The 24,836-nt window shown below is 41.3% G+C and overlaps 1 protein-coding gene and 1 pseudogene across 4 annotated transcripts; one reads left to right on the top strand and one right to left on the bottom strand.

The window, feature by feature from the left end:
* Positions 1-150: 150 nt before the first annotated feature.
* uba6 (ubiquitin like modifier activating enzyme 6) lies at positions 151-13,592 on the top strand. Of its 4 annotated transcripts, none has more exons than XM_038713507.1 (32): positions 151-204; positions 703-801; positions 1,018-1,112; positions 1,218-1,246; positions 1,398-1,492; positions 1,632-1,743; positions 2,391-2,471; positions 2,587-2,709; positions 2,887-3,010; positions 3,303-3,406; positions 3,533-3,595; positions 4,001-4,077; positions 4,250-4,316; positions 4,478-4,621; positions 4,743-4,889; positions 4,982-5,062; positions 5,631-5,708; positions 5,991-6,172; positions 6,405-6,510; positions 6,657-6,746; positions 6,849-6,929; positions 7,033-7,161; positions 7,273-7,324; positions 7,519-7,582; positions 7,674-7,743; positions 7,827-7,898; positions 7,989-8,112; positions 8,304-8,497; positions 10,526-10,653; positions 10,918-11,005; positions 11,128-11,222; positions 11,897-12,038. In XM_038713507.1, the coding sequence occupies exons 2-32, from the start codon at positions 761-763 to the stop codon at positions 12,036-12,038; spliced, it is 3,078 nt and encodes a 1,025-aa protein (XP_038569435.1). In that variant the 5' UTR covers positions 151-204; positions 703-760. The 4 variants fall into 4 exon arrangements, with proteins under 4 accessions (XP_038569435.1, XP_038569437.1, XP_038569436.1 ...); XM_038713509.1 differs by having other exon boundaries at positions 159-204; positions 729-801; XM_038713508.1 differs by lacking the exon at positions 151-204 and adding an exon at positions 339-585.
* A 94-nt stretch (positions 13,593-13,686) lies between these two features.
* Positions 13,687-24,836, bottom strand: part of LOC119899301 — a 16,056-nt pseudogene continuing 4,906 nt past the window's right edge.

Below are 24,836 nucleotides of genomic sequence, written 5' to 3'. Positions count from 1 at the left end.
ATGTCCTTTTTTTTAGATTGACACTTTGTGCAGTGTTTAGGGTGGTAACGCTTCCAAAACAAGTGAAATGTGATGTAGTCCTGAAAAATGCTGCGATTCTATTGGATGACCTTGGTCACGTGATTGCAATAACCCGGAATCATTCCGCCTTTTTCAGCCAGTCACAGCCATTCAATCGCTACAGCTCGTCGCGCATACTGACAGGTAGCTACGTATAAGTATTTGTGTAATTGTAATATTATTTACATTTAATTTTTCATATTGATTGGCAAGATGATAATACCTAAAACAACGGTCTACTCTGGGGGATTATTTGTTGCCTAATGTGTGTGTCGTCACTTTTAACGAGTTTATGACAAGTGTCCTCGCCACCGGCACCAGGCAGCAGTGGCACTCAGTGCAAGCTAGCTGTAGCTGCTAACGCTTCATTCAGCAGGTTCAATAATCTGCCAGCGTTATTATGGCAGCTATAACCTTTGTCTGTTAGAAGACGTCACTTCATCGGGTGTGACTTTACCTTGGCGCGAGGCTGACAGTTGTCAGGTCAAAAACATTGCTGACAACTAGATTTAGCCGGCATTAACAGTAAGTTAGCCAAGTAGCTAACTTACAACAGGGCGTTGGTTTAAGATCATTGCTGCTAACGACCAAAACGTTAAACAGCTTTTGTAATCACGGTCTGTACGTTTATTTTTTTAATAGGTATAACGTTTGTCGTTATCTCTCAGACGGTTGAATCCCCCCCTCTTCCCCTCCCATTATGGCTGCAGACTCGATGGAGATTGACGACTCTCTTTACAGGTAACGTAGGTCCACTTTTTTGGCTGTACATCACAGTCTAGTTTAGTCTCCCTTAGTAAAGTACTTGTAGCTACAGGAAGCGTCTCATGGCAATCAAGGCAAGACATGACAGTAGTGTGCTTTGTACTACAGTCAATACAGTTATACCTCACCTTTCCTTCTGGATTCTTGCACTTTCCCTCATACTTCCTCTTCTTTACTTTTCCCTCTGTCCAGCCGCCAGCGATATGTACTGGGAGACAGTGCAATGCACCAGATGGCCAAGTCCTCAGTCTTTCTCAGTGGTATGGGAGGACTGGGAATTGAGATAGGTAGGCTAAATATCAAATTATTGCACAACATCATATATAAAGTTCCATCGTATTTAAATGATCTGCATTGTCAATTGTGGTTTGACTTGACTTCTGGTTTCACAGCAAAGAACATTGTCCTCGCTGGTGTGAAGGTATGCACTTTCTCACTGAATATGCTTGTCCAACTCTGTGGCAGTATTTAATGTTTAAATGTGGTGTGTCTTGAGAGTTGGTCTTCCTGTGGCCTTAGCAATTGCATCTGTGTGTGTGTGTGTGTGTGTGTGTGTGTGTGTGTGTGTACAGGCGGTCACCCTTCATGACACAAAGCAATGTGAGACCTGGGATCTGGGCTCCAACTTCTTTATCCGCACAGAGGATGTGTTGAGCCAGAGGAGGAGGTAAACCTCACCACAAAGCGGGACTGTTTCTCTTAACATCTGACTTGACTCACACTGATCATCACTCACACATTTCATACACTCTTCTATTCTATTGCAGTGTCTTTCTATCCAACCCTCTTTTACCTTTCTACCACAGGGTGGAGGCAGTGTGCCCTCGGGTCGCAGAGTTGAACCCTTACGTCCATGTTGACATGTCTTCCTCTGCTCTGGACAACAACACTGATCTCAGCTTTCTCAGAAAGTATCAGGTAAGGTATTGCTTTTCAGAATCTGGGTTGTAACCAACCTGTGGGTCGTGGAAAGTTTTGAATGGGTTGCTCTCAGTCTCTCAGTAAAATTGTTGTCCAGCAGTCCCGCTGGTGACTAGGAATGTGTGATCTATGTAAGCATGAAAACACCCAACCCCTGTAGACTATATGTGGCTGCGAGGTTTGTAGTTTATTCTTTCATGGAGAACAGAAGGTGCGATCAGCTTGGATTCATAGCAGTTACGATACTTTCCAATAGAGACAAGATGTCATGGCGGGAAAATGTTTCAAATTGTCAATAAAACATCTCAAACCACTCCTTCAGCATGATCCTCTTCACAGCTGTAAATGCAAATGCTGAGATTGTTCCAAACCAGGTAAACACTCTCAGGCTCTCAGGTATGCTACAGTTGAAGGTCAAAATTTTAAATCTCATAGGTGCCAAAACATCTGCTGGATGCTGGGATGGTGTATCTAGCCAGTGACTGGCCCGTGGGCTGTCTGCATTAACTGTTTACTTGTTCATTAACGGAACACCTAGTTTTTAAGCAGATAACCTTAGTTAAAACCTGAATTATTTTCTGCTCTGGAATCAGACTGCAGGTAACATTTAGTGTCTTGACTGTCTGCTGTACTCTCGCCTCCAGTGTGTGATTCTGACTGAAGCCAGATTGAACCTACAGAAGAGAGTGAATGAGTTCTGCCACTCACAACAACCCCCCATCAGAGTAGGTCTACGGTCCCACAACAGAGCATTAGCTAAACCATGTTTTACACATTTTACATAAATTTACTTTTTTGCCTGTGTAGTAACTAAACTGTTTTACCATATGTTGTTGCCAGTTCATTGGCTGTGATGCATATGGCATCTGCGTGCGGGTGTTCTGTGATTTTGGAGAGGAGTTTGAGGTGTCTGATCCCACAGGAGAGGAGCCCAAGGAGATTTTCGTCCAAACTATCACTCAGGTATCTGAACACATTCTTAATTCTTCTAGATCCCATATGTGATAATTAATTTCTTCCTATCAGACACTTTTAAATTTACATATTTGTGTGTTGACAGAGAAGATGCAGAATTTTGGCATTATCTGAAAATGCAGTTCTATAATTCATCTTTTCTCCTTTTGAATTTTGACCCTTCAGGACAATCCTGGCGTGGTGACCTGCATGGACAACCAACCGCATGGCCTACAGACAGGCCAGAGTGTTGTCTTCAGAGAGGTCAATGGCATGGTGGAACTCAACAGCACCGTGCGACAGGTTTCAGGTATTATTTCTACAATGTAGATAATAAGTTCAGTATATTTGATGTTTTTACTGTAAGTTTATTATTGTAATCGTATAACACTAGCATACCAGACTAATTACCCATTTAAACAACATTTAGAATATGGTTGTGGTTAATGTTTATTTCATAAGACACTGGGACTATTACTTTTGTTATATTTTAACTATTCCAAGAGCAGATTTGATGAGAGATTTTCTGTAAAAGGTGATGTAAGAGTGCATTTATCTAATCTATGCCATTTCTGTCCGTGTGTGTGTGTGTGTGGTATTAGTCCTTTCTCCTCACAGTTTTGCAATAGGAGACACATCGCAACTCCAACCATATGCACATGGAGGTTTCTTTGTTCTTGTGAAAACCCCTAAGACATACAGATTTGTAAGTTAACTACTTATCATATCAAGCAGAAATATCACAGCTGAACAAAAAAAGATACACAAAGAATATGTTTATTTAGATATTTGTGTGTGTAAGACCCTGCATTTATCCTCTTTTGTATTTCAGGAGACAATAGGGAGACAGTTATGTGATCCTCAGGTCCTGACTCCAGACTACAGTAAACCAGAGGTGAGAGTTCAAAGCAAAAAGCGTAAACTATGCTGCGTAACCTACACCAGAGCAGGCTTACTTTGGATTGGTCAAACCATCTAACCAATCAGTGTTCAGGAATAATGGAGGCATAATACCTTCAGGATCCCCTCATGGTCAAAACACTTCCTTCCCATTAAATTTACAAGTAAAGGAACACATATGTGTGCAGACCAGTAGAATTGTGTAGCTTCTTGTATACTGTAGTTGTGTACTCCTATTATTTTTTATTTATTTATTTATTTTTCAACAGAGCTTTGTGACCTGCTTTCTGAGACAGGTTATCCAGCATTGCTAATTTTAGTTTCAGTGAATATCTCAAAGATAGTCTTAGAAGTCATTTCTTCATTTATTAAAATTTTCTTTTTTAAATCTACCCATCAGGCCCCACTACAGATCCATGCAGCCATGTTGGCTCTGGATGACTTCCAGGAGCAGCACAGTAGACTTCCCAACATTGGGTAAACAAAATATTTCTATGCTTTTATCTGTCTACATCCAATCTACTGTTCTACTTTCTGTACTCCGACAGTACCTGAGAATATTATTTTTTCTTGGCTATGGTTTTCAGTTTGTGAAGGTGTTAAAATGTGAGAAAGTCAGTTGTGAGCATTTTCACTTTGATGCCATCAGGTGTTTACAGGATGCTGAGGTTTTACTGCAGCTAACCGAGGAAGTGAATGCAACTCTCAGGAACAAAGTGAGTGCTTTTTTTCCATCCCTCCTGTTTTTATTTCTTGAAGCTGCAGAGATGCACTTATAGTTTCTTTGACAGATGATTGCATGCACACAGATGCCTTAACATCTCTTTTGTTTTTTTTTTGTTTTTTACCCCCTTCCTCCTTCCCTCTTTCCTTTCAGGCTTCTGTGAATACTGAGTTGGTGCGCTGTCTGTCGAGAACAGCGAGGGGAACTCTTCCTCCGTTAGCAGCAGCTGTAGGAGGTCTAGCCAGCCAGGAAGTTCTTAAAGCCCTCACAGGGAAGTTTGCGCCACTGCAGCAATGGGTAGATTACTACATTTTAACTGTAGACCTCTTTTATTCATTGCAACACAGCTATAGAAACCATTACATTTTGTGTTTTTAAGTGTTCATTTCATCTCCTTCTCGGTTTCTCCTGTGTTTAGTTTTACCTTGATGCCATTGAAATAGTAAGGCCACTTCAGTCTGTTTCTGCTGAGGAGTTTTCCCCAAGGGGCGATCGGTATGATGGATTACGAGCTTGCATTGGTGAATCAATGTGTCTAAAACTGCACAAGCTCAGGGTCTTCATGGTAAGGATTGTGTAGTGCACAAAAGGCCTATTTTATATTGAATTATTTTAAGGATTATGTCCATATGAATCCTACAATATCTTCTCTTCCAGGTGGGCTGTGGTGCCATAGGCTGTGAGATGCTGAAAAATTTTGCCCTGCTTGGAGTGGGATTGGCTAAGAGCTCAGGAGAGGTGGGCAGTCTTTCGGTGTTTCCTCTCCTTTGTTTGACTGTATTTGCATTAGGGCTGGGCAATATGGCCAAAAATGATATCATGATAGGATATTTTTATATCATTCGATATCAATAATTATCACGAAAAATGTGAAATCATTATTTCTTTCAAGATTAAAGGCTGATTTTTTTGGGGGGGTCAGAACATGACAAACACTTCATGCCAAGTAGTGGATCACTTAACAAATCTGAGGTAGAAATTTCAAAACAGTTATGATAAAATCTTTTTTTCAACAAATATGCATGAATAAAATTAAGTGTAATCTTTTTTCAGTCCCTTCTCCTCAACAAAATTATCTTTCTTTTCTTAACAGAAAAATTAAGTGCTAATTTGTTCATGATTCAAACAAATTAAATCAAACATTTATTGAACATTTGTTATATTGTTATTGAGGAAAATTATATTGCGATAATTATCATTGTTTTATTGCCCAGCCCCAATTTCCATGACTGTATGTGTGAGCATATATTTCATTGCTTGGCGATATGCATTTAGTAAAACTTCCTCTGCATCTGTCAATTCTCAGGTGTGCATCACAGACCCAGACCTTATAGAAAAGTCCAACCTCAATCGTCAGTTTCTCTTCAGACCACATCATATACAGGTGAAGAGATGTATACTTTCTGATCCCGTTTTTTCTTTTTCTCCATAATTCCCAAGTCCTATTTTCCTTTTTTTTTTCTTAACTTTGTCTTATCTAGCCAACTCAATGCTTTAATGTAAGTCTACAAGATTTGATTGCAATATTTACTCAATTTAAATAGTTGTTGAAATTGTGTTTCTTCTGCTGTGCAGTTGTATTTTGTAGGAAAATAGAAAAATATTAATTAATAAAAGCACCCGGAATGCAACCTGACAGACTTGTTCTGATTTTCCTGTCTCTCAGAAACCGAAGAGTACCACAGCAGCAGAAGCCACTCACGATATCAACCCAGACCTGCAGGTGGATGCTCACCTCAACAAGGTGTGTCCGGCTACTGAGAGCATCTACAATGACTCCTTCTACTCCCGCCTAAACCTAGTGGTCACAGCGCTGGACAACGTGGAGGCTCGGAGATATGTAGACAGGTTGGTGCAAATATTAGTGTTGGAATCCATACTTTCTGAAGCATTCAGTTGATTTTAGTTAGTTTCCCTGAGTAGTGTCCCTGATTAAATTTTTACTGACTAAACATCATTATAAACTTCGAGAGAGCATGCTGATGCTCATGAATGTAGGAGTTGAGAATGTATTCTCATGCATAATTGACTCATTTTGGCAACAAGTTATGGAGTGTTTCTGCATCTATTTAATTTTCAGCCGCTGTGTATCCAATCAGAAACCTCTCCTGGACTCTGGCACCATGGGAACTAAAGGACACACAGAAATCATTGTGCCAAATTTGACAGAGTCCTACAATAGCCATGTGAGTCCGTGTGTGACCGTGTTTGTTTTTTGTCTGTTTTTTTTTGCTCTAGCTTTTTCCCTGCATTATTTGTCCCATACCAGATCTGCTTCAAAGACACAGACCTTAGTTTTTACAGTGCTCCTGTCCTTCCCTTTTCTTACCAGAGGGACCCCCCAGAAGAGGAGATCCCATTCTGCACTCTCAAGTCTTTCCCTTCTGTCATAGAGCACACCATTCAATGGGCCAGAGACAAGGTCAGCCTGGTTAAAACCCAACAAATGATCATTCTGATCATTTCTGACAGTATGTGTCAGTGTGCTGTCCTAATTCTAAACTTTTCCCTTGGCTTCGTCTAGTTTGAGAATGCGTTCGTCCACAAGCCCTCCATGTACAACTCGTTCTGGCAGACCCACTCCTCTGCTGAAGTGGTTCTACAGGTAAGAGTTTGTATTCAAAAGTGGTTTTGTAGATATATGTCAGCAATGAAATATGCCAGCAATATACCACCTAATAAAATATTTATTTTGTGTGTGTGTGTAGAGGATGCAGGTGGGGGAAAGTCTGGAGGGGTCCTTCCAGGTCATTAAGCTACTCAGCAGAAGGCCCAGCCAGTGGGAGCAGTGCATTGCAATTGCCCGTCTGAAATTCGAAAAGTATTTCAAAAGAAAGGTAACGAGTCTTATCTTGAAAATACATATTCATTAAATAGATCTGTGTGTGTTGGTGCAAGCTCCACAATATGATATGCAGTGTTTACATGTTATTTGTGTTTTTACATAGGCCCTACAACTGTTGCACTCTTTCCCCCTGGACACAAGGTTAAAAGACGGAAGTAAGTTTTTCTCAATACATGGTTACCCATAGTTACCAGATTATTTCACAATAATTTAATATACATAACTACAGTATAAAGCAAACTTAAAGCAAAGTGTGTATGTGTGTATGTATGTATGTGTGTGTATATATGTATATATATATATATATATAATATAAAAAAATTATTTTATTTTTCCTCATTCTCCTTAGGTTTGTTTTGGCAGTCCCCAAAAAGACCTCCAGCACCTTTTGATTTTGACTTGAAAGACCCTCTGTAAGTATATTCTAATATTACAGTTTAAGCCATTTTTTGATATTGTATGTTTCATATCTAAGCTTGCCAAACCCTCCTCTTTCCCCATCAGGCACTTCACTTTCATTGTCAGTACTGCCCGGCTCTTTGCGGGGATTTATAACATCCCTTACTCAGATGAGGTAGGGTAATCTCACTCTTACACTGTCTCAAGCACACTCACTCACTTACTCAACGACTGACTGAACTTTTCCTTCTTCCTTAGGATCTCTCTGAAGAGGCTGTGACCAGGATTCTCTCAGATGTCAAGATTCCTGAATACAGGCCCGCAGAGAAAGTACGCTTCTCTATTGATCTAGTTCTTGGTTTCTATCTGAGTGTAAAAAAATTATAATCTTGTTGATTCTTGTGGATCTATCCCTTACAGTGTATAGTGACCGATGAGACAGCAAAGAAGCCTGATCAGATAAAGATGCCTCTAAGCAGTGAAGAGGAGAGGGAGGCCATAACACAGCTGGAGCAGGCCATTGCTACTGACAGTGTCACAGCAGGTATCCAATTAAAGAAAATCATAACAAATACTGAGCGGATTTGTAAATGGACACACAAGATGTGGTATTGAGTTATATAACAGTGTGAATAGTTAAGGAACATGCACTCTATTATTTTTTTCTCCACCCCATTAGGTGGAAAAGCCTATGTAACACTACATCTAATAATTAATGATGTCTTTCACATGTAGAGCGGTTACAGATGAATCCACTGCAGTTTGAAAAGGACGATGACAGTAATGGCCACATAGACTTTATCGCATCAGCATCTGCTCTCAGAGCCAGGATGTATTCCATTGAGCCAGCTGACAGGCTCAAGACCAAACGCATAGCCGGCAAGATCATCCCGGCTATCGCCACAGCAACAGCTGCTGTGGCTGGACTGGTGAGAAAAGTTTGAAATCTTGAGATATAGATAGATATAGTTTAATGTTACTGATTGTGCCAACACCTACATATATTGGGCAATGCCAATTTCATCTTCAATTTAAAAACAGCTGATTTTGTTTTTCAGCATTACTGCATGATAATCAGTATTTGTGTCCATTTGTTTGGACTTAAAAATGCACCTAAATCCAGTGCTTATTCCTCGAGAAGGTCTGGGAAGCCAAGGAGAAGAACTTTGGTTTGACCTCATGGACGTTCTGTTTATGCCAGGATGCTGAAAAGGAGGCTTCAGCCAATTGTTTAACCACAGTTCCAGGAGGATCTGTTTGTGTGCTTTATGGACTTAGGGAAGGCCTAAGACCATGTCTTTTGGAGGGTACTGTGGGAGCCATCCAGTTCACAGACTTATACAACCCCAATTCCAAAGAAGTTGGAACGTTGTGTAAAATGTAAATAAAACCAGAATACGTTCATTTGCAAATCCTTTTCAACCTATATTCAATTTAATATACTACAAAGACAAGATATTTAATGTTCAAACTGATAAACTTTATTGTTTTTTGTAAATATTCACTCACTTTGAATTTGATGCCTGCAACATGTTCTAAAAAAGCTGGGACATGGGCAACAAAAGACTGGGATTCAGAGAATCCGGAGAAATCTCTGCACGTAAACGGCAAGGCCGAAAACCAGCATTGAATGCCTGTGACCTTCGATCCCTCAGGCGGCACTGCATTAAAAACAGACATCAATGTATAAAGGATATTACCACATGGGCTCAGGAACACTTCAGAAAACCATTGTCAGTTAACACAGTTCATCGCTACATCAACAAGTGCAAGTTAAAAAGCCATATATCAACAACACAGAAATGCCGCCGGCTTCTCTGGGCCCGAGCTCATCGGAGATGGACTGACGCAAAGTGTAAAAGTTTGCTGGGGTCTGACGAGTCCACATTTCAAATTGTTTTTGGAAATTATGGACGTCGTGTCCATGGAAAGAAGAAAGAATTCCACCTACAAAGCTTCAACAATTAGTGTCCTCAGTTCCCAGACACTTGTTGTTAAAAGGAAAGGTGATGTGACACAGTGGTAAACATGCCCCTTTCCCAGCTGTTTTGGAACGTGTTGCAGGCATCAAATTCAAAGTGAGTGAATATTTGAAAAAAATCAGTTCAAAATCAGTTCAGGTGTATTCAATTGAACATAGGTTGAAAAGGATTAGCAAATCATTGTATTCTGTTTCTGATATTGTTGGCTTCCTCAGACTGTGACCTTCACCACCCACTGTAGCAGTTGTCAGCCAAATGTGAAGTATTCAGGAAAAGGCCATGGTTTTCTGCCATAAAACAGTGGATTGCTCCCACTGTGATGGGAGTGAGTTGCTGCCCCAAGTTAAGAATTTCAAGTATCTCGGGGTCCTTTTCACAGGTCCAGCAGTAATGTGGGCATTGTACCAGACCATTGAAGTGAGGAGGGTGCTCAGCCGGAAGACAAAGCTTGCGATCTACCAGTCGATCTATGTTCCAGCCCTCCACCTATGGTCACGAGCGAAAGAATGAGATAACGGATATAAGCGGCTGATATGAGTTTCCTCCGTAGGGCGGTTAGGCTCACTCTTAGAGATAGGGTTAGAAGCTCAGACATCAGAAAGGAGCTCAGAGTACAGTTGCTGCTCCCTCGCATCAAAGGGAGCAAGTTGAGGTGGTTTGAATATTTGATCAGGATGTCTCCTGGGCACTTTTCTTTGGAGGTTTTTGGGACACGTCCAAATGGTAGGAGACCCCCAGGGTAGACCAAGAAAAGGCGGGAGGGATTATATATCTTATCTGGTTTAGGAACAGACTGGGGTCCCAGATGGAAAAGGTTGCTGGGGAGAGGGATGTCTGGACTACCTTGCTTGGCCTGCTGCTGAGCCTGTTGCCTTGGATAAGTGGCAGAAAATGATTTAATAAAATTGCTGAAATGAATTCCATTGTTTAATATCAATAAATTATACATGAATAACATTATTTGGATCACCTCAGGTGGCCCTCGAGTTGATCAAAGTCGTTGGAGTCTACGAGTTTGAATCTTTCAAAAACTGCTTCTTTAACTTGGCCATCCCTGTAGTGGTGCTCACTGAGCCTGCCCCAGTTAAAAGGACACTCATCAGGTAGGGGCATATTTTCAAATAATTTATTTCACTGTCTCTATCACTGCTTTTAGGTGATAAAACCAAATTTTGTCCCTGCCAGATTAGCATTGTTTTGACCTCATGCACTGAAAATGTCAAATTAGTATTAAACCATCACTGTAGAAATGTGATGATGATGATATATAATAATTCCAGCTATAAGATGGCACCAGATGTAAGAGTTTTAGCCATGTTTCATTATTACCGTGTAATGTAGTGACAGCTCTATGACATCTTTCCCAGAGACAACATCTACTTCTCCATCTGGGACTGTTGGACTATCTTTGGCCATGAGGACTTCACTCTGTCTGACTTCATGAATGCAGTGAGGGTGAGAACACTTGTGTTATCTGTTAGTGCATTAGAAATATGCAGTTACCACATTAGAGGGTTTTCATTGCTTCTTTGTAGTTTTTGTATATGTTTTTTGGATAATGATTTGTTTTATTTCAGGAAAAGTATGGAATTGAACCCACTATGGTCGTCCATGGTGTGAAGATGCTTTACGTGCCTGTGATGCCTGGACACTCAAAGAGACTCAAACTCACGTAAGTGTTTCCTGATTGTCACACACAGTAGCACAATGAGAGTTCCACATATAGATGGAAAATAATGATAATCGCAATACTAATAAGACCTATAATTGTAGCAGGGAGTGTTGAGCAGGAACATCGGGGGGTGTAGGTAGCTTACAATCATAGATCCAGACTCTACAGCTCCAGAAATACTTGCTGAAAGCGACAGGAGAGACAAGAACGCACAAAACCACAGGAGAGGGAAGAACTTGAGTTTGTAATATGCATTTATTGGATAAGATAAGATAATACAGGAGAGGATGTGGGGAGCTCAGTGCATCATGGGAGGTCTCCTGGCAGTCTAGGCCTATAGCCGCATAACTTAACTGATGGTTCAGGGCTCACTTAAGCCAGTCCTGGGGTTAGTGCTGGGGATCAGAGTTACAAAACAGAACCTCTGAAGGTTGTAGGAAGTCAGTCTCTTGCTTAAAGACACTCAGCACGGTGGATAATTTCTACTTTCTCTCAACTACACCACCCTGTGCACTTTTTGCTTAAGTGTCTGTTTTTGGGGGAGCTTTACTGGACAAAGGCTTATGTGAAAATACCCCATTTGGTGAAGCATCTCAATCTCCTTGAAAAACTCTCACTGAAATGATTCATCCTTTGTCTAAAGTGAACAGATGCACTTAACCTTGTCTCTGCAGGATGCAAAAGTTGATCAAGCCATCAGCGGGCCGCCGCTACGTTGACCTCACTGTGTCATTTGCTCCGGAGGCTGATGGAGACGATGACCTCCCTGGTCCTCCGGTCAGGTACTACTTCAGCCGCAATGGAGAGACGCCCTGACATCTTCCTGGATGTCGTCCTCAAACCTCTTGTGTCCTTACTTACTTCCCTTTTTTTCATGTAAATTGTTGTACCCCAATAACCTGGGCCAAGAGCTTGAGATGTTATCTGACAAGGGTTAAGTTCCCAACCCTAGCTCAAGCCCCACAGTACTTCATGGAGATAGAAAGGGCCAGTCCTGGTCCCAGTTTTTCTTGCCCCAGATCTAGCCAGTTGAACACAAGACTTCTTGAGTAGCACTTAACTGTACCTGTGTACATATTTTTTCTCTGTTCTGTTTTCTACTCTGGTAAAATGCACAGCTCTGCCTGTGTCGATGCCTTAATTGATTAATGAAATGTTTCTTTTTGTGGCAGTGTATCTGAAAAAAACTGTTTACAGAAACCTGCATACTCCTAACACACAGTCCCATTAGTGTCATTTCTGTTTTAAGTCTGCTAGGCCCTAAAGAGGGTGATAGGACAGTGAAGTGGATTTGTAGTCCGTAGGGATTAAATCTTCTTCCTCAAGAGTCCTCTCATTGACTTATTATTGCCAATCCCAGACCTTTCCAGTTGTCATATCCCCTTGTAGAAACAGGTCAAGCCAATATTTGTTGTATGATTTAGAGGCGCAAAAGGTCAGTGGACAATTGTGAAACCACCAAAGATACAGCTTATCAGTGTCTGCAAATGATTCTCTTTTATGATCACTTCAATTGCTTCACAAAAACACATTGATATCACAGGGGTATTACCCAAAAATTAATGCACAACACACAACAGCAGTGTCATTTTCATCACAGGTCGACACATGTCAACTCTGAGCTATATCACTGTCCTATTGAGCGTTTACGCATCAGAAAATCAGCAATTTTATCACATTGCTCCCCAATCAATTGATTTTTTGAGTTATTGTAGCTGCTAGTTACCTATCTTGTTAAACCTAGGTAATGACAGCATTGATATTAGTTAATACATTTGGGAATACAAAATAAGTTCTCATTAAATAATGGCATAACTTCAATGACTGTTGGGCACACAGAATACATATTTTTGTGACAGACATGAAAGATCTGTACCAACATCTGGGATCACACTCACATGTCTGTTCATGTTTGTTTTTTTTGGTTGTTGTATTTGTGTATGGATGTGTGTCCACAACATGTATTTATTTACTTGTAACTCATTTTTGTGTCAAATTAAACCTGTGTTGATGAGCTTTTAAATGGTCTGTATTTGCTTAAATTGGCAATGATGTCAATATATTTAAATGGAATCATTTAAAAATCTAGTACCGTTATTGAGATCACCGGACAGTCTGTTAACGGGTTATCATATGTGTCTTTGAAACAGTTGAGACTAAAGTCACACAAAATGCTTCCTGGAGCAAGTTTATTTTTCTCCCTATAACCAGAGGTGGTGAATTTCGCTTTGCACAGAAAATGTCTGTTACACTGACACTTCTTGTGCAGTGAATGTCATAGGTGTAAAACAAAACTGTTAATGAGAGACTGATAATGATGTATGTTCTTGTGACAACCAATAGTCCAATAAAATGTGAGATTTCAGGATACTAAAGCTGCTCCATGTCTTTGTTTTAAAAGCCTCAAATCATCTTGTCAAGACGAAATTGGGAAAAAAAAAAAGAGCAAACATTCTCCAGTTCCAGCATCTCACAGTAAAGGATTTACTGGTTATCATTGTAAACGGAAAATCTTTTTGTTGAATGAAACAAAACATTTGCACACATCACACTGGGAACAGGATAATTGTGATGTTTTTTTTTACTATTAACATTTCATAAAGTAAACAATTCATCGAAAAAAGATATTTCTTCAGCTTATATAACATCTTGCATAAAATCTCATGACAAGTATTGGGATATCAGTAAATAAAATATTCTTTTTACAAACGTACAATTTGTGACACTGTACAATAGGAAATAGAGTTATAAATATATTTATTAGTTCATTTAGAGCTCAAAGTGCGACCATAGACTGTGGGTTATCTTACATTTCATTATTGTTAAAGTAGTGATTAAAAAATATTGATCTAGTGTAAATGATAGCATTAACATATTACAGAACCTTTATTTCGATCTCAAACATCAAAACATTCACATTATATATCTAAGTCCTGCAGGTTTCCCCAGCTGGGTCCCACCTTGACTTTGGCCTTAAGCTTTACATACAGTTTTACTGCCGACTCCATCTCCCTCTTGACAATCTGAGCAACCTGACAGAAAGGGGGGTCGGTAGAAAGACAAAGAATTGTGTATATATGTAGTGTTTTTCAGATGTGTCCATGCTAAAAAAAAAATAAACAACTACATAAAATCATATGTAGTGTAACTTGTAACTTGGCAGATGTAATCAGTTTAACAAACACTAAAGAGGAACTGACAATCCCAATAATACTTTTCATACCTGTATGACGTCTTCCTCTGTGGTTTCATAGATGAGCTCATCATGCATCTGTAGGACAAAGTAGGCTCCTCTTAGTAGAGACGTCCCAGCCCTGCGGTGATTGCGGGCTGTATAGCGCACACCATTTGACATCATCAGACAGGATTTATTCCCAGACTTTGAAATAATACAGGGGCGTTTATACAGTATGGGAAAAGAAGATTAAGTGAAAGTCACCTGTGTGTGTGTGCTGGTGAGAGAGTGGAGCTGAAGGGTATGTTTTTCGTAGTCGTTTCTGGATGTTCACAGTGGCGAGTTTGACAATGTCTGCTGCTGAGCCCTGTACAGTTGTGTTCACTGCCTGACGCTCTGCCTGGATGACGGAGGAAGAGAGAGAGAGACACAGGAGTCATGAAATATGGAAAAATAACATGAATCTTAACATTGCATAGCTTACAGCACAAATGAAGTCTGGCATGTTCTGATGGACAGGCCTGCTTACATGTGCTTTGATGTGTGTATTGCCGTTAGTGATCCCGGGTAGGTATCTCCTACGGCCCATCAGCGTCTGAACGTAGCCGTTCTTTATACAGTTCTTCACAGTTTCTCTAAGAAATGCATTGATCCCTGAAACACACGACAGGACATGGATGTAATGTTTCTGTGTAGGAATTTAGAAGTTAGATGGACTTTACTTGTCCATTCCCAGATTGTACCATCCTTTATTCCATTCAAAACTTTGACATCTCATATTCAGACAAATAATGTCAACAACTCTAAATGTTGATTTTATATATTACATTATTATATACATTTAAAAGAATACATACAATTACTTTTGAGTGTTGTATTCCAGTAAAAATGGAAATACTGCCACAAACTTACATACCGATATGCAGACAAACACTAATTTAGGTATTTGGGACCAGAAAGTAATGAGTGGGTAAAATGAATAGAAGAGTTAAACAGTGTTTACCTTTGTATCTGGCCTTGAAACTTTCTATGTAGCAGGCTGCGTCATTCTCCTCCACTCCCATTTGCTCCCCTAAAGATTTGGCTCCCATCCCATAGATAATGCCATAGCAAATCTGCAAAGACCAATACATGAACACACCGGTGAACTTCGCAGTGAGAATATATGTGTCCGTGTTATCGTCTCTTTCCTGCATGGCTGTACCTGTTTTGCCTGTTGTCTGAGGCTGTCGTTCACGGACTCTGGGTCAACACTTTTCCACTCAGCAGCAATACAGCGAAACACGTCTGCACCTCCGTTCAGCACCTGGCCACACGCACAGTTCATCGTCTCTTTACCTGTTTATTAACGTTTTTTATGATGTTTTCTTGCTATTTACTGACCTGAAGAAGGCGTTGATCCTTGGAAAGGTGAGCCAACACTCTCAACTCCAGCTGTGAATAATCAGCTGCCAGTATCATCCCGCCTACAGCACAGTGTAGAAAGACACAGCTGAGAGACAAAGTTACAGACAGAAAAGTTGCCAGCAGCACAAAACAACTGGATCATCATAGTAACCTGAAAAAGGTACAAAGGCATGTCTCATGCTGACAGAGAAGGCCGGGCCTTGTTCTATACTGCCAGCTGCAGCTGAAGGTACCGCAGAACGTCTCTTCTTTCTGTAACAAAACAGTGAGAGCCATCTCATTATATCATTCCTCGTGAATTTTTGTTTGCTGAGCACTTAGCCATGTCAACTTAGAAAACGCATGGAATTAAGTGCATTTACGATCCACACATAGCATGTAATGATATGCAAGGAGTTCCTTTTTCACTTTTTTGTGTGTATTGTATACAATATCCTGAGTTTGTACTGTAGGTTTTATTTCAATTTCAAACCCTGGCAAAAAAACGATGTTCCGTTTATAGCAAAGCAAGACTTGTACAGTGAAGTGTGATAGTTAGGTTAGTGGAAAAAAAGTTTATTTTTACATTTAAAACAATATATTTTTACATTTATACATGATTATGGTTTACAGCACATGGAAATCAAAACTCCAGTTTCTCAAAACTGTTAAAATTTTAAAGAATTTATAATCCTGAAACGTCGAGAGGAGCTCTAATCAGCTAATTAACTCAAAACACCTGCAAAGGATTCCTGAGCCTTTAATCTCTCAGCCTGGTTCTGCCAATGCACTTTTCCACGATATTCCAATTTTCAGAGATTCACGTGTATTTCCTTATTCTTATCACACTATATGGACGTAGTGTATTATGCATTACCATGGAAAAGTGTAGACACATCACAAACAAAGGTGTAGCCTATAGTTGTCTCAGATCCAAATGAACTTTGATATTGACATAGAAACCTTTTGCATAATGAAAATATTATCTCATCCAGATATTTGTTAACAAGATGTGCCAGCTCAAAAACAGAATATTTAAATATACAAGATAATATTGAAGTATTTAAATAGCTACATACTAAAGCAGTTGAGTATGATGTAAAATGTATCACAAAGGGCTGATGTATTTTGTAAAAACCTGAACATACACAATTTGTTTCTCAAGAAGGCAAGTTTATCCAGTAGAGTGATAGTTATAAATAAGGAAGTTATGATTTTACCTTCAAGTCGCTCAAGTACTCCTTGAGTGGTCTCAGACCCCATTTTGAGAGCCATACACTGAAAAAATCAGGTGCGGTGAACTAAAGAAGTGTTGACCTACCTAGGTTTGGTGGTCATGTGGCTGCTGTCTTGTGAAGGTGGGCTCTCACCCACCACCGTGGGTATGTGAATCTCAAAGTCTTTGGGGACATTCTGTATGTTGGGCTCAGTGAAGCTTACTCTACCTGACAACACAATGAGCTGGATCATTGCATGCTTTATATTTACTTCAAATAAAATTGCTTTGCACAGTAGTACGAATGTACTACATGGCGTCAAGGAATGACTACATGAAACACGTTACATAGGTTAATGACAGGTGCACGTAATTTGTTTGTGTTTCTGTGCGTGTGTGTATTTTACCTGTGGCTGTGTGTGTCTGGGCGATAGGGTATATTCTGTCCATGGTCAGTGTAGGGTGGTATTGCTTCTCCCTCTGCAGGGGGAACACCACTTTAGTCAGGGCGTTAGTGATCCGCCTCCACTCCAGAATCACACCCGGCAACTGGTGCAGGGGGCGAAGCTTCTCCAGAACATCCTGCCAACATCACTTCAATTCAGTGAAGTGCGATTCATAGTAGTAGCAATAATTGAATGTAATGCAAAGTAGTTTCACCTTGGTGGTGCTGAACTGCTTTCCAAGTCGCACTCTGCCGCCGCCTCTCCTGGTGTAGCCAAGTGTCTTCTTACTTTTCGATCCACCCACATCACCGTTTGGAGGCAGATGGAGCTCTAAAAACAACACCTACGGCGCAGAGAGCATGTAAGCACATACAAGTTTTTCAAGAAATTGTCAGTTTTACGCTTTGTTGTACTTGGAATTTTGTTAATAAAAAATGAGGCTGGGATAAACAAGGTGCATCAGACCTGTGCTATGTCGTCAATGCTGGTGAGGGAGAAGCTGTGTCCGGCCAGGTTGTAAGCTTGAGATTCCAGCGCTGTGAGTTTGGCTTGCATCACATGTTTTTGTCTTTCACATTCTTCGACACTGAAGCCCACTCCATTCAATTCCAACAGAGCCAAACACACCTGGGAGGGCATCTCAATGCTCCTGAATAAGTCTGATACATGCATACAAAAACAACAATGGTAAAAATCCCTAATGTTTACTACCGTTCTTACCACTAAATAAGTAGATATTACATGGATGTCTGGTAGGAGTACTTGCCAAGCATGCCGTCTTTCTCTAGCAGGCCAGTGAGATGTTTCATCACAGCATATACGAGCACACTCTTGGTCGCTGCCCTAACACGAGGACAGTGAGCATGCGCATTCCCAAGTCCGTCCAGCAGAGGCAATTCCTCAGGACAGTACACAGTCACCATGTTGGGTAGAGTCCTCTCCTCACTGCCAGGGTCCACGAGCCAGCACGCAACCTGTGGCAGACATCCAAACAGACTCACTTTGCTGCATGAAGTGTGATATTTTATGAAAGGTTCTTAGCAAAACAATACATATTTTGTCTTTTAAAGCACCCGTGTGTGGGATTTTTATGTGATTATAGCGCCATTCAAATTGAATGACGGCAAAATACAAAATTTTGTAGATAAACAAGACAATCCCAGTAAACATTTGTGAACGCCTTGCTGTCTGCCAGTGTCAGTTTCAATACTATCAAATGCTAATAAGAGGTTTGATCTTAATGAGCAGGATGCAAGTTTCTATCTATTGTACTGTATACATATGTGTATGAAAATTACAGTGTGCGCAGATGATTTCCCTCACCTTGGGATCTTCACAGTTTCCCTCCAAGCTGATGCCACAGCTCAAAACCAGCATCTTGTACACCTCTATGATGTCATACGTGACAACCACACCTCCTCCATGACAAGCCGATGGTTCGCTCATGCAGGTCTTCACCTGCCTCAGCCTCTCACTTACCGGCAAATCATCATCCAGTGGAGGAGGGGCCAGACTGGAGCTCAAACCTGAGGTGGGGGGGGGGGGGGGGGGGTAGACTGGCTGAACTAAGGGAACACCTTTGTACTGCACTGTAGTACATACAAAATACATGCATGTGTGTCTGTACCTCTGCTCTGTTCTTGCTGTAGAGATATGTAGTACGCATCTCTTGCTCCCCAGCAGACAGACAGTCCAATCAACACCAGTCCATCACTGTCTCTTACAGGGAAACCATTGACCCTTTGGAGCTTCTGATGAGCTGCTGACGCTGCACAGAACACATGCATTGATGAGGAGACTGTACAGAACACAGGATATGCTTATATTGTGTCATGGGGTTGTAGAAATGAGACAAAAACACAAATCCAAGAAAGATAACAAATTGAAGGATGTCAGTCTTGACAACAATTTACAACACATTTTACTGCAAGTTAATGTGAGTTCTGTACATGTTTATCAGTTACCTTTCCCGTGTTTCCCTCCTATTTCCCCCTCAGGCTGCTGTCTGTGCTCCCTCCTTTCACAGGCCAAAGCCAGACAGTACCGCTTCTTTGTTTTCCATTCATTAATGAAAGTATCGAAGAGGCGCTTGTCACTTGCCACATCTATGATGGAGAAGGTCCCCGAGTTGCTGGAACAGAGCAATGCGTCCTGGGACAGCTGAAGAGTGAAGCCTTCATCAGTAACAGGTGATTCTACATCAGTGGGAAGCTTCGCCTGGGGGGAGGATGGAGAAGCGCAGCCCTTGGCAGGGCTGAAATTCTGGTTGGTGTGTTGCAGGAGTTTTGTTTTTGAACTGTTTTTGAACGGTAGAGTCGTTGGTTTCTGTCTCAGCTGGTGTCCATGGCTGGGAACTGCTGTGAAATTAGGCTGTTTAGTGTCTGCGGCAGCTTGTGAGCGTTGATCGCTGTGTCCTGGGCGAGATTTAGGCCATTTTGTGATTGCTGGTCTCCGTGGCAGGAGGGCTGAAGGAGTTGACTGGTTGAGGGGCTGAGCAGTGAGGGGCGACTGGACAGATGACGTGGTCAGTTTTACTCTGGGTGTGGCAGGTGGTGTTTCCTGAGTTGGGGGAATGAGATCACCAGCGGAGCCTGGTCTCTCTCCTACATCCTCGCTGTCATTACTGGAGGGTTCTTTCTCTCGGCAGTTGCTCACAGCAGCAACAACCAGCACATCTGGCTTTCCCCTTTTCCTGTCCACCTGTATTGAGGGCTGAGGTAGATCTGGAACTGCTGCTGTATTTGCAGCATTTATGAGTATATGAGTGGCTGTGTGGGCTCTTGTAGTGTTTTGCCAGGCCTGCTCAGACATACTAGGCCAGCGGTCAAAGATTTCTTGTAAACCAGGGCTGCAATAAAGAGTGCTTTCAGGTGCATTTTGGTCATGTGGGTGTTTTAAAACTGCATTATCTGACAATAAAGCGTTTATGTCCTCTTTCTTTTCTCCCTCTTCCATGAATTCCCTCCCTACTTGCTTCCCATTTTCACACTCTCCATTTACTGTTTTCTGACTCCCGTGTGGTTTATTATTATGCTGTTTACTTTGGTGTGTTTGGCCTTGATTATCACTGGCTTTAACCTTGACATACTCATTCTGAATTATGGTTGTAGTTTTCGTGGTGGGTTTTGGTTGTATCTGACTGGGTTTAGGTTGTGATTCTGTCACCTGTTCCTCAGGCAAAACATCATCTGCGTTGGACTGCTGAGCCTTAGGATGACTGGCTTCTTGCTCTTTTTGATTTCTCTCTGTGTGTTTGAGCAAGCTCTGCCTCTCCAGAAAGTGTTCTCCCACCAACAGTGAGTCGCCCCACTCTGACAGGTTAAAGGAGGACTCGCCCCATTGGACTGCCTCCCGCTTCTCCGTCTCCTGATTGGTGAGAAGCTTGCTGCGCCTTCGCTCCTGGGTTGATGGAAGAGGGTGCTCGTCTCCGATCCCCTGGGCCGCTGATTCCTCTTCGTCTGACCCGTCAAGGATCTGGTGTTGGCTCAGACCAACCAGCAGAGAGCTGTCATACAGGCTGTCGAACAGGAAGCTACTGCTTCTGTTAACACTCTCAGAGGTGGCCTGATCGGCACAGAGGTCCTCACCCTCATCACCACCTTCATCTTTATCCTCAACTGCATTCACATCAGCGCCTGGACCAGGAGAAGCCTGTAAAAACAACATCATGGCTTTTGATTTTTAAGAGGCAAACTACTTGAATATGTTTGATATTTAAAATCAGTTCACTCACCTGGTGGCTGGTGTTAAGGATGAGCTCCATCTGGCTATCTGTGAGAGATATATTGAATCTGGGAAATGCATTGTCAGGGGCCTCAAGCTTGTTACTTCCCTCATTTGTGTCCATATCCAGCTCAACAGCCGCTTCTACCATTTCCTCCCCTCTTATTTTTTTAGTTTCTTCCGGCTGATTCATCCCTCTATTATTCCCCTCTCTGTGTTGGCATATCTGTTGAACAATGATTCTTTCTGTCTGGGTGTCCAATTCAAAGCTGTCACCAAAACTCTCCTCTCCTTTTTTAACAGATCCTTCAATGTCTTCATCTCTCTCATCTCCTGCGTACAGCTCGGGAGATGAAAACTTATCAACCTCACTGCCATCTATCCTTCTTCGCTTGGCCTCAGGAGAGAATAAGGGAACAGAAGCAGGAGAGGCCGAAAGGGGAGAGTCTAGCATATCTGCATTTGTAGGTGTAGAAGTGTCTTGCACAGGGCCAGGAGCTTGAATGGATGTAGGAACCTGGCCTGCAGGCGCTGAAGAAACTGTGGGTTTTGAGTGTGATGTCTGTGCAGTCTCTACATTATTCTGTAGACCTTTTTCAGTCTGTATAGAGTGAAGAACTTTGCTTAAGGCTCTCGAATGCCTCAGTCTACCTGGCTGTAAAGGTGAGGCTGCAAGCCCTGTGGTACCAGCTCCTTTTGATGTGTTTGTAGGAACACTGTGTTGTTTGTCTGCTCGGGATATTGGAGCTCTAAACCGAGCGGGAGGCATTGGGGGAGCGGGAGGCTGAGGACGTGGCATCAGTTCAGGCAGGGGGCTTGACACAATCTCAGCTAATTCCTGTGTCAGGCTCCTTTCAGGGACAGGACGATTTGCTTGATGACTCTCTGGTCTGATTGAGACAGTCCCTTTACTTGTCTCTCCTTCTTTTGGCTCTGCTTTTTTGCGCTCGTCCTTTGACCTTGTCTGCGTTTGTCTTTCTCTTTTTTTATATGGATCTTCTGTGTCATTTGCCATTAAAAATGTTTTATCTGTCTCATCTTGTTTTGTTTTTTTGCTTCTTTCCATTTGCACTCCATGGCCTGTTTGTCGAATTGCTGGTTCTCCCTTGTTGTCTTTTCTGTGCTCCTCCAATAATCTGTTGACTACCGTGTCTTCAGACTTGGACTTCCCTTGCTTTTTCTTAGCTTCTCCTTCTGCTTTCTCCGTTTTCTTTTCAGTCATCCTTTTCTCCTTATTCTCCTCTCCAAGTCTGCCAATATCTCTCTCACTTTTCTTGGCCCGGTCTCCTTCTTGGTGATCTTTAATGTTGCCCATCTGTGCTTCATGTGAGCTTAGATATGAGGTAGATGAGGAGTCTGAGTCCCTGCTATGATGGACATCGGGGCTGTTTACAGCTGGAGCCCCAGGAGGAAGTGTTGCTGGGTCCCACTGAACTCCTAACTGAGCCAAGTCTTCTTGAAGGAGGAGCCTTGCCTCAGACACTATCTCAACAGCGGCTTCCTGTTCCGTCAGGGCTCGACCACCGGTGACCCAGACACAGCGAAGGCTCCGTCTCTCAGCTGCCTCCACCTCACTCTCATCTACTGCACGCTTAGAGCTGAGGAATATGAACAGCACAACATTAACTTTACATCAGAGGTCATGTTTCAGGGAGGTTATAGCTCGGTATGCTGATGGTGATTACAGTTGCACAGATGATATGCAAGCTTAGAGTATATGAAGGGTTTAAAGGAATGAACCTGCTTCTATCTACTTTACTTTTTTTAATGTGTTTCAGTGGAAATGTTTGGGATATTTTGGATTTATTTGAAATATTTTTTATATATTTGTATTTGTTATTGTCTCTCTACTCCCACTCTCAGGGATTGATACACTCTAGATTGAGTTTTCATTGTGTATTCCTAGAATTGTTCATTTAAGATGTTTTTTGTGGTTTGGGTTTAATCTGCAGGGTTAACTCTTTTCATGACTGCTGATTTCCAATAGCCATGAACCATTACACTCCTTCTATGGTTGTTAAATATAATAAATATATCATAAATTGTTAAAAAAAAAATTTTTTTTAATCTATTAATTATGGACAATTACGCTATCAGACACTAAATATTTTCTAAAATCAATTCATCATTAAACCCGTTGTTTACAGCTCTGCAGCATATGGGTTGTATTTAATAGGGACAAGTTAATTACTTAATCTGTTTGTTCATCTGTACCTTTCCTTTTGGTAGACTAATTAGTGTGTAATAAGTGTGTTTTTAGCTATGACTTCTTTACTTCATCATAGATCGTGCAAAACAATTGTGTAATGTGTATGAGCTGAGAATGGAAACAAACTTTTAACTAACAAACTAGTGCTATTTTAAATACTAGTCCCAGCTGCTGGCACTTAATTTCAAATAATATTTGTGCTGTAAAGACACTCATTTTCTTGTTTACCTAATATGCATTTAAATCTTAATGGAACACAAAAACACACACACACACCTTACCTCTTAAATGGGACAGCATTCCTCAAGGCTTTCTCCACATCAGCCACAGTAGCCCTGGCCAGTTCAGCAACAGTACAGAGGCCTTGTGCGTAGAGTGTTCTGGCCCGTGCTGCATTCAGGAGGGAAACTCTCACGAGGTCAACCAGCTCCCTCTGGACTCCAAAGCTCAGCCTGGTCTGGTACTGGGACAAAAGCAGCTCCATGTTGTGCCAGCCCAGACGCTTGCAAAACACTGTTACCATACCTGAAGGGATGGAAGAAAGCATATGATTTAGAGTCATTTTACTTATGTGTTTTGGTTCTGGGTTCGTTGGGTTTCTTTTTGTATTTAAATTCATTACTGATAATAAACACCCTCATTAGTATGATAAATACTCAAACCCAGACACTGATGTTTTCAGCCACACCAGCTGTGTCTGAATTACACTAGGACCTCATAAAGCCTCTCACAGTAACTTGATGCAAGATGCATGAGCACTTTAGATTGATGCATGTAGAAGCCGGAACATCAGCTAATGGAATCAAGTCTATGATGTATATCCGTCAGTCTAAAGTGCTCCTGCCTCTTGCATCAAGTTACTATTCTTGCTACTGCACTCCCATTTTCATGTAAGGCCTTGTGTAGAATTTAAAGTCTATGTATTTTACAGTGTAATATGTCATGTACCTGCATATGTAGAAGCAGACTGCTGGAGAGACTGTAACTGCCCACGATTGCAGTTGTATTTGGATGCCACTGTTCCCAAAGGCACCTCATTCACCAGTTCCTGTAGCACAAGGGTGGTGAAAAACCTGCAATGAGATAACAAAGAGAAAAAACGTCATTTGTTGTTTGACTCTCCTTGACTAGTTTTTGTTTTAGGGTTTCTGTTCTGAGCCACCTTTTACCCAATGGCCACAATGTTGGAAATCAATGTGCATAAAGGGAGAGGACACAATAGCACAAACATCGGAAAAAAATGATATAGTCATTAACAATAACCATCCATAAACAAGAACTATATAGAAAACAATGTTCAACAACTGGTTGTTATATTCATCCAAAATTGAACATTATAAGCTTCACAAAAGGCACCTTTATTGATCTTTTATTGATCGTATTATTGATCCTTATGTACTCTCAATGCATAGCATACAGAAGTGTGTGACTGTAATTATAATTAAGTATTAATACACAC

This window comes from Micropterus salmoides, unplaced genomic scaffold (assembly GCF_014851395.1).
Source record: "Micropterus salmoides isolate LMB-PRFRI ecotype aquatic unplaced genomic scaffold, ASM1485139v1 Ms_hic_scaffold_12, whole genome shotgun sequence".
In the NCBI taxonomy this organism is placed as follows: domain Eukaryota; kingdom Metazoa; phylum Chordata; class Actinopteri; order Centrarchiformes; family Centrarchidae; genus Micropterus; species Micropterus salmoides.
The sequence above is the reverse complement of the archived record's forward strand: the minus strand, read 5'-3'. Positions and strand labels throughout refer to the sequence as shown.